The sequence below is a fragment of the Cephus cinctus genome, unplaced genomic scaffold (assembly GCF_000341935.2).
Source record: "Cephus cinctus unplaced genomic scaffold, Ccin1 Ccin1_scaffold1387, whole genome shotgun sequence".
Classification (NCBI taxonomy): Eukaryota; Metazoa; Arthropoda; class Insecta; order Hymenoptera; family Cephidae; genus Cephus; species Cephus cinctus.
In genome coordinates this window covers 1,268-12,027 of record NW_014333785.1, presented here as the reverse complement: position 1 = coordinate 12,027, position 10,760 = coordinate 1,268, and the positions used below count along the sequence as shown (strand labels likewise).

Here is a 10,760-nt window from a genome sequence, read left to right as displayed (position 1 = left end):
CCCCCCCCTTGTAAAAATGTACAACAGGGCCACAGCTGGGTTAGTACTGGTGCCAATATTGTCAAAGCTGGCATATCATAAGCACCTAAGCTGGTAAATCTTTCGCTGAACATCAAAATGATAACATGAGACTAGGCGTTAGAAGCCAGCAACAGGACAATACTGATTCTAAGCATTGGCCCAATAATGACCTCCAACGTGGCCCCAGTATAAATCTTGAGCATCGGTTCCATATCCAGCTTCATCGTTTGCCGAGTACCGTCTCTAGCATTAGATTAGTGTGAATAATAAGCATTTCTTCGTCCGATCGTGAGTATAGACTCAAAAATAATTTTTCATACTAACCCAATAGCATTGGGTAATGCGTGCCACAAATGTGGCATTATGTGGTGGATGTGGTATTATGACCACATTTGTGGTCAAATACACCAATTAATGTAATAAACTTATTCTTCATTTTTGTTATACAATGGATCTGTAAGATTATTGCATCTTATTAATTCCATGATATTGTGTATAGTTATCAACTTATTGTTCACACCGCGGAAAAAGGTTGATAAATTATCGGATTGCAGGTTCAGTTTGAAAACCATTCATTTTCATTTAAATAAAATATATAGTAAAACATGTTATGTTTCATATATTGATCATAGTTGATCAATCTTTTTTTTTTTACCGATATCGCGGTCACTCACCCGCCAAGCAGCGACTAATTTTGGAAACTATATCCGCTTTCTTTAAATCCTCGAAGTTTTAAAGTAAAATATCTGAAATATTTCGATTTATTGAACAAATTTTCTGCAAAAGAGTAACATCTTTATGATAAAATAGTTTAAATATTAGAGGACAGTGACCAAATATGGAATACCATTTTGTTTTTGTGGGATAAAAAAACACTATCATGAATTAAAGGCTATTAATTATAAACACAGTCAGTCATACATTTTGGCTTATCTTAGTCATAGTCTTGTGTTTTAATATTAATCAACATATTTTTTAAATTGACAAAAATTTGTTGGCACCGACAAAACAAAACACTTGCTATCTCTACCGCGCTCGTTCGACTGCCGAGATAAAATGAATGCGACACTAAAGTAAGTAAGTGAGATAGAAGATGGTTGCGTGTTTCGTCTTGAACTAATTGTTTAAAAGAAACAGTGGTATTCCATATTATGGATACTATTCCATATTTGGTCACTTTTCTTTATTATCTATCTCCATTATGTAACTGTACGCACGTTAAAGTGCACTCCAGTTAGACTTATCCGCCAAGAAAACTCTTACGTGTAAAAAACTACGCCAAGTAGAGGATTGCTGTGAATTCCTCTAAAAAAAAAGTATTGAAATCATATTGTTAAGGCCAAGTACATAAGTCACCACATGCTTGCCTATTATATGATGTAGCACTGGTCCATCATTTTAATTGTATTTTCAAAATTTCTTATAACGTTTTCGCTACTCTTTTGTATTACTACTGTTTCTTATAACTAATTATCATTTAATGGTCAGTTAATAATTAATAAAACGTTAGGAGATTCATTATCGAGTACTACTTTGCGGGTTCATGCCTAAAGTCAGTTCTGCACAGTTTTGGTAGGAAATAGGTAGGGAATACACAGCAATCTTGTATTTGGCAAGATTTTTACAAAGAAGTGTTTTTGTGGGGTTATCACAAGTTTTTGTTCTTCAAGTTATATTCAATAAATTCTAGGCACACAATATCCGTATGTGAAATAAAAGTATATTCGTTGATATCGCACATCTTTCACGATTTGCCCTTCGTCCTTCATTATTTTCGAAAATATTATGTCAGCTGATATTATATGTATATGATTCTTCTATTGTGATGAATAGTTCTACTGCGAAAATCGCTTCATATTTCGAGATAGAGGAAAAGATATTTCTTAATAGGTCATCACATATTTCAATATAAATAGATATAATTCTAAAAGACCTCCACCAAGTAGACCATTCATATATTTAATTTTGAGGCCATAGTGACCGTAGATTCCAAATTTCAGGAACAGTTGATGTTTTTTCTGTACCTTTCGTTCGGAAAAAAATGAGTAAGCAGCATAATAACACTGAAAAATAAGCGACTAATATTCTATGAAAAATCTTTGAAAGATTCACGTTTCACAGTGGTACAAATTTATTGTCTTGGATGCGCTTACTTCATTCACTCGCTAAACTAGATGCAAGGAACTATGGAGTGGAACAGCGGGACACCTATCGGCATAAATCGAGCTCAAACTCTGTCACGATTTTAATATGCGTTATCCTCTCGGATTTAAATCACGCTTACTGTATTATTACTCACGTTCGGTGTACTGGTAGAATGTTGAATTTTAGAATTACAATTAGATTTGATATGTATTATTTAACTAATTAAAATGTTAGGTTGATAAGCGGGAAGCGTTAATCATCTATCGGATTTTATTTATATTATTTTCCACGGATTGACTTTTGGGAGATGTTTTTCATCTATCGGCTATTGTTGACACTACCCGTCCGTCCTTATTATTTGTTTGTAACGAGTGCCCTCTCAGTACAGGAGTACTGCGAGGTTGATAGATTTGTTACGTTACAATAGATATAAGAAACTACAAAGAGGAAGAGCGAAACAACCTGGAACTCGTTGTCTGATTCCTCGACACGAGAAACTACGAAAAGAAACTCTTAGATAACCTGAAACTTTTCGTCTAATATGAAAATATAAGAAACTATGACCTGGAAGGACATGACACGCTGGAACTCCTCGTTCGATACTTACGATTAGATATTTATAAGAAACCACGGAAAGGTTGGTTCTGATTTCGTGAGGGTTAAAGGCTTGATTAGTACTTTTATACTGTTGTGAAAGCAGATTTATATTATTTGAAAATTCGATATGAAAGGTAATTTGACGACAAAATATGTTTGTTTGTCCCCTTGTGTGTCTGTGAGTGGCCAGCGCTATCCGCTGGCTAAAAAGGTAAAAAATACAAAGCAGTCAGCGCCTTCCGTCGTGACCGAGTCTCTTGATAGGAATAACTTCAGTATTACACTAGCAGTCGTAATCAGTGAACGTGGATCGGCGTTCTGTGAATACAGAATTGACAAAATCGTTAATTTGTTTGAAATAGTAAGTATGTCTTTTTTAATAAAATTATCTCTCTAAATGAATAATAAACAACTGAGAATAGTTTAAAGATGAATAGTTAGATGCAGAGGTGAATAATGTGGACGAATAGGCTGTATCCAACTCCGAATAGGATGTAGATTGTTTGAACGACCTTGACTTCAACATGCAAGAACGTGAGCAATAGGATGTGGGTATAGACGAGACGGATATGCAGTAGGAGACATTAGCACCATCGACGAAAAAGATGGAACAAGTAAGCAGGACAAGTTCCTGTATTCAAACCCCATTTCTGCGACAAGTAGCAATGAACCGTACGAAATCGCTAACCATGCAAATATCGATCATACGAACTTAGCAAATTCCATTTTGATTGTGCATTAAAGGCATTATTGAACGGCCCAAAGAATATTCCCGCAATTTATTATCATTGAACAAACTAGAATGACAAAAATTGTGCTAGATGTCCATTGTACATAAGCTGAAAAACGCAGTATCAATGTTTGAATAATAAAAAGACTATATGTTCTGAACACACATTGAAGTTGTCCTGCGGCTGCGCTCTTACTAAATAGCAGATCCATGTGTATATTCTTATGTTTTGTAACGTAATTTTTCTTTAACTTGACCCGACACCGATAACAAGACATACGGGAACGACTATCTTCGAGAACCAACCTACGTTACCTTCGGCCGTCCACCCGTCGTTCGTGCATCCGCAAGCTAGGCGGGCGCCAGTCAATTCTTTTTTCACCGGGAACTGACGAGCCGGTATAAACTGGGAGTTGGGATGGAACAGGCCCAACTCCACCAAGAACGAGAGCTCTGACGGAACCTATCAGAAGAGGCGATAGCTTAACGGATCCTGTCGATTTTTGGGGACGCGTAAAATCGAGAAACGCAACCGTAGGTGCTGATCTTTGGGGTCGCGTAAAATCAGCAAACGCAACTGGATACACGAACGGGACACCTCCGTAACACTCACAGGAATTCATAGAATTCCTGGATATTGCGAGAACAACGCGAGAACTGTACTAAGCGAGAACTTGCTATACCGTAGCGAAACACGGCAAGAAAAACTAGCAACAGATAGCACGGGAGCACGAGCCAGCCCGTGGCACCTCGGTCGGTGCCCCGAGACAGACTGCTTTGACAATAGCCAAATTCGAGAACTAATCATTCTGATTGGTCGAGAGCCTTATAGCCGATAACTCTTCTATCTCCTTCGAGTCGTCCCTTTAAACCAAATCGAGAGCGTTCCTTAGCGAATCGGTACATAATCTTTGGAGATCCTCCACGGCCGCTTCCCCAGGGCATCGGGCGACAGCTGGGCACTACATCCTTAACTCGGGCAGGAGGTTCCTCCCCTGCCCTTAACCATATCGCAACTTCCTCCGCCCGCTCTACAGCCCTTTGCCCATCTCCAGCGGGGCGCCGGTATCTCACCTGGGCTTCTGCCGGTCCGTGGAGACGTCTCCGTCGGGTACTCTCCTCTGCCGGGCAACTCGGTACGTCGAGACTATATCCCCACGGCAGATTCGAGCACCTCGACCTCAACAAAACACTGACACAATCTTACGAGAGCCTTGACATAACTGTACGAATCAATCCGAGAGCGTAGCTTCTGAGCAGGGTGGCGACCCGAAGAGAACCAGAAATCGAGAACGTTATCTATATCGGTAACCGGAGCCGCCTTGGGACCGTGAAATCACGTCGATCGAAAAATCACGTCACAGTTTGTATTTCTTATATCTTATAAAACTTTTTTTTTGTAATAAATATTGTACAGCAGAATATTTACTGATGCTTATTTTATCGTTCCATACTCTGGTATTCCTTTTTCGATCTTACTCATTGTTTATTAAAGAATTATTTAACAATTTATTGTAGAAAATTAATTTGTTTTAATGTTCCTGAGACTTTGGAGTTTCGGTTTCACTATAGTTCATCTAAACAATTTTTATTTATAATTAATTTTCATAGCTATTTCGGTTGCTTTCCGCGTATCAAGAAAATTGTGTTTTTACCAAAATCGTTCAACTTCCCTTGTTCAAGGAATTCACCTTTTTAAAGCGAATTTTCATTTTTTAGCAATTCCAAATACCCTTTTGAAGAATCGGAAATTCATTTCTTGTTTTAATAAAAAAATTAATCTTTTCCGGAGAAAACTGATTTTTACATGTTTTGTGTGACACCGTTTTTTATAAGCGTTAGAACTTTTGAACAAATTATTTTTGATATTGAACTATAGCTAATTCTTGTTAGCCAGAGTCTGGCATTTTGATATAACTATGATTCAACCCAAAAATACACCTTTGTTAAAAAATGATAAAGCAAAGAAAATCTTAGGTCGATAGACCATGTGTAACCTAAGACAATAAAGATAGCTGTGACGAGCTGGAGTTAATAATATTGATGCTGGATTGGGATGCAATATTTTGAATGAATAATGTGAAATTTTCGTCTGCGTCTCAACAGAATGTATTTGTGATGGGTCACTTTCCTAAGAGTTTAAACATAAAATTTTAGTCATCGATATAGAGTCAGATCTATGTATTTTTTACTCTTTACAACCACATATTATCAATCTGCAGTATTTTCAAAATCAAGTACTTTCAATTGATTTTTTTTGCTACTTTCAACTTCGTTTCTCCCAATTTTCAGTCATCAACTAATCCCATTTTACTCTACTCCATCAATCGTAGTTATAACCAGTGCAGATAAATACGGCATGGTTGAATATTAACAAGTGACGTTGAAGACTCACGTCGCTAACTTCATTCATAAGTAAGACTGGTCGAACACGGCGAATGGGGAGTAACTAAGTAAAAAGTTGGAGCGACAAAGAAATTATTAAATAATGAGGTTAACCAGTCGCAACCAGTTCAAAATACATCAGTTTGATTGTACCATATATGAAAGGGTAATATAGTAAGTAAAATTGCATGAATCTATATAGCAATACTTTTATTGATGTTCAGTCATACAAAATACTCATTCACATTGATATTGATCAATCAATAAAAGGAAACTTAGTAGCTAAACGTTTGGCTTAAAAACGAACTGGATATCAGTATACGTTTGGATGACAGAAACATTGTGTACACTCAAATTTTGAGTGTTTGTTATATAGTTTTAGTCAATATTTCGTCTTGCACACGTATTATTGTGATTATGATTATTAGTTATATCATAAATGTGGCACAAGTGGACCCCCAGTCCTACGCCAAACAGCTATTTTCAAATTTTTTCACTGTAGAATCTGTAAGCGATTTGATTGTAATGCCTGCGATCCCATGATGTACTTTCCATGACATAACGTCTATACATGAACATGGGGTATGTGAGATAGCGACTACTTAATATGGATTGACGTATTAAGTAGTTCATTTAAATAATACATAATACATTAAAATAATTCACGAGAATAATCTGCGTATTGTAATACAAATAATTCGTGAAGCATAAGAGGTAAATATTCCCGCTTGATATCAAGACGACGGGTTAGAATGTCTTCTTAAAATAATAATGGTGTTCACATTTACTAGAAGTAAACAAAATTCATTAATCAATGTCAAATAATTGCCATTAAGGCCTATTCTACTTTTGAACTTTAAAAAAAATTCGATTTTTTTTGATAATATTTCTATAATACATATTTTTAAAAACTCAAGTAAAATTTCATCGAGAAATTCTTAATATATCGGCCTTTAGAGAGGAAAAACCCAGTCGGCATAAGTTGAGAGTAAGTGTATTTTTAACAAGTTTTAAGTTGATATCAAACTTTAAATCGATTTATCTCAAAACTAATTTTTTTTTCACCTGGCGCAGGTGATATTGAAAAAAATACTCGTCTGATCTGTTTAAGATTTTAATACACTATTCTACACATCATTGGCTATCGTCCCTACCAAAATTAGAATAAAAAGAAAAAAATACATATTTTTGTTTAACAAATAAGATTAAAAAACCCGCGTTTTTGATCGGTTTTTTTAAACTCGAGTAATTTTGAAATTTTTTTGTTTAGTATTAATTCTGGTACCAGCCATAGCGGTAGTCTTATTAATTAAGAATAATTTTGATTTTTGTGTTTCACATGTAGTAACGTCAGTAGGAACGATTTTTTTCAAGGACCTCCGCGCAACGCCAACTATTTTATGTTTAATTTTCTAAACTTTTAATTTACAAAATTTGTTTCCTGTTTAAAGAATGTGTTTTCGAATAAAAAAATTGAACCGATAGCACTTGTCTTTCTACTAAAAAAAATTCTAAAAATCATTAATTTTTTTGACCGAAAAAGTAGAATAGGGCCTTAATAAATCATGAAGATAAAACAATTATAATTGATAGACAACCCGATAATAGAAATAATATCACATATTTCCCAGCATATTCATTAGCGTTATTGAATGGTGGACTGTACGTATTGAGCGAGCACTCTTGTTATGGAAAATAACATTAATGACATTGAAAATGTTCAAATAATTAGCTTACTTGGACGGAGGGTCTAATACTTTACCGTTAGTGCGTACCTTAATATTGTACCTGTAGGCCGGTTCCGCTTCTGGGAGAATCGTACTCGCATCATCATCTTGTTCCTTGATAGGATAGCCGAGGTCACCTTCGTCATTTACGTAATCTTGAACAGTGTCGTATGGGCCAATTGTGTGAGCTTCATCAAGGGTATTATTGGGTAACTCAGTTTCCGCGTTGTTATCATAATCGGGAGCCGGGATATTACGCAATTCCGCCGTTCGTATATCGCTACGAGGGATCGAGTGGATCTCGTGTGTCTGAAAGTCTTTGAATACTGTGTCACGTTCATCTGTGGGTGAACCATCTGTGAAGAGTGTAGCAATATCCGGGATGTATTCCGGCGGAGTGTCTTTCTTCTCCACAAATGAACTTTCTTGATTGTCAATCACGGGATTTTCGGTTTTCGCTTCAGAAGAGGGAGCGGCCATGGCCAGCCTTTTAAGGATGGGATCTTTCATAATCTTTGCCGGAGACTTTTCTGAGGTCAATTTTTCATTGTCGCGTGTGGTATCCGTGTTTTCTTCCTCAGCTGGCTTGGCCGTGGTTATTATATAAGGCCTACGATTTCTATAATAAAACGATGATATTTGTAAGAAAATATTTTTATTCCTTTAATATTCTAGAAAAAGCGATTAATTGCGTCTTTTGAATCATTACTCGCATATCAGATTATTAGCAATTTAAAATAAGGAGTTGCTACCGCGTACCATTAATAATTACAGTTGGAACTATCAATGAATCGGGTTAATTTTAATAGTAACAACATTTCTTTTATCAAGTGCCCAAGCTTTCTTTTTTGAGATTATTAAAGTATTTAATTTTTGTCCTTGAGAGTGTATGTACAGCAAGGCTGATGTTTTAATACTGGTGTCATCAATTCCATAATTTCTTGTTGTTATGTTTTTTGCTTATTAAAAATTTAAATAGCAGCTTCTTGGACTTTCAATAAATATCTCACCTCTTACCCCTGTGTCGCGGAAACTGGAATACTGCCATAGTTGTAATAGTAGCATCGCGTCTGCTCGCAAATAAAATCCTTGATGAGGGTACAATCCTGTCCCTCCCATGATAAAGTCGGAGCGATCATTGCTACACAGCCATCTGCGCTACCGCTATCCCCACTGAAATATTATAACAAAAATAGGTTTTTTGGAAAAAAAAAGAATACTCTTCAAGATTGTTCAAAGGATGTGATATTGTAATCCTACCTTTCACGGGCTACCCTTTGTGGTTCGGTACCTGGTGGCACGTCTACGGGTCTGTTGCCAGGTCGCTTGAGCATATAGTCAAAAGTAGCATTGAATGGCAAACCCGTGCTCATCCACAGGAACATATCAGTACCGAGCTTATTACCAGACGTCCAGAAATCATATTTAGTGTAACCAGCATTTTTTAGATATTGGGTCATCGTGTCAGCTTTTTCTTTTGTTTCGAAAGAAGCTAACTGAAGACCCAGTGAGCGACAATATTGGTAAGCTAAGAAATAGTTCAATTCCGGACTGTATGGATTCATTCTCGATACGAAATACTGCACCCCATCAAGTTGAATGGTCGTTATTCTTTGTGCTGCAAAAAAAAAGCATTGTTTAGCGTTTTCTAAACCCTCACCTATTACTGATATATCATATTATGTGAAAATTAATTTAGATTTCTAGAAATATCATATTAGATGCGTGATATATTGCTTAATAATAATTCAGTTCATGAAATATGATAATATTCAGTGGCAATTGCCATATGCATTCTCGCTGAAATGTTCGAGCTCTAATAATGACTTACTCTAATAATTTAAAAACATTTTTTAAAAAAATTATTCTGAAAAAGAGTTGACATATTTTTCATTTGAGCCTACGATTAATATTTTCGACAGTACTATTTATGTAAAAATTTGAAATTTCCAATATATTCACTTTCTAAAATTCCGAATCACCTTGAAAATGTTTAATTCTATCAAAAAATTAACCTAATGAAATTTTTCAGTTTGAAATTAATGATATGATGTATATTAAAAAAAAGTTTTTCATAGTTTAAAATATTATTATACGATGTTAAGAAGAAAAATTTGTTTTTCGTAAAGTTTGATATTTTTAAAAATAAGAAAAACATTCATGAAAATTCTGTTATGGAAATAAAATATATTGTTATAGAAAATGCTACTGTTACCGCACTTTGTCGTTAGTGCGTATGTACAGGGTGTTTCCTAAGCCCCGGACAAGAGACATACCGTTAGATCGAGCGTGAAAAAATAAAAATATTGGCGTTAACAAAAATCAAAAATTTTAATTAGTTTATTAATTATTAAAGATTAAAGTAAGCCAATCATAAGCGCGTGAAAACTGGTAACTCCTCCTCAGTCTCCTCCCATTGGGGACAGACAATCATTCATTTCCCCGCAAAAAACATTTTGCATTATTCTTTTGTATATTTACGTTACTATATTTACGTATCCATCGGTCACTGTTTTTGTGGGGAACTAAATGATTGGATGTCCCTAATGGGCGGAGACTGAGGAGGAGTTACCAGTTTTCACGCGTTTATGATTGGCTTAGTTTAATCTTTAATAATTAATAAACTAATTAAAATTTTTGATTTTTGTTAACGCCAATATTTTTATTTTTTCACGCCGGATCTAACGGTATGTCTCTTGTCCGAGGCTTAGGAAACACACTGTATATATGAGCAATAGTTTATATCTCGTCGAGAAATATACCGCTGAAATATTTAATTTTAAAATGAAACTTGTGACGTAAGCCGTCAATCGGCGTCGCCTACAAATAATCCGTGGCTGCTCCCAACGTGCTAAAATCGAAGAAAAGAGCCGAAAATCTAATTGTTGGGCGTCAGGTGCGGCTTCCCCGCACCACCATCCCTCACCATGGCCGTTTTTTACATTTCCCGACGGCTCAGCCTCAGCGCACTGAAAACGGTAGAAGGGAATATGGGGGCGACGAGAGAGAATTTCAGAGTCAGCGGATAGGCGCGCAAAATGATTAAACAGCGAGTAGGATACCGTTTCGTTTATTACCATTAAATAAACGGCGGATTTTACAATACAAATTCCGTCGCCATTGGCGTAGCCAGCATTTTTTTCTGGGGGGGGGGG

At 36.0% G+C, this 10,760-nt stretch overlaps 1 protein-coding gene across 2 annotated transcripts; it reads right to left on the bottom strand.

Moving 5' to 3' along the window:
* Positions 1-6,071: 6,071 nt before the first annotated feature.
* On the bottom strand, positions 6,072-9,223 carry LOC107273107 (the record flags this gene model as incomplete). Of its 2 annotated transcripts, none has more annotated exon segments than XM_015750936.1 (3): positions 6,072-8,224; positions 8,623-8,778; positions 8,866-9,223. In XM_015750936.1, coding segments are annotated over 3 exon segments (1,127 nt in total), but the record flags the coding sequence as incomplete, so codon positions are not given.
* Positions 9,224-10,760: the final 1,537 nt, after the last annotated feature.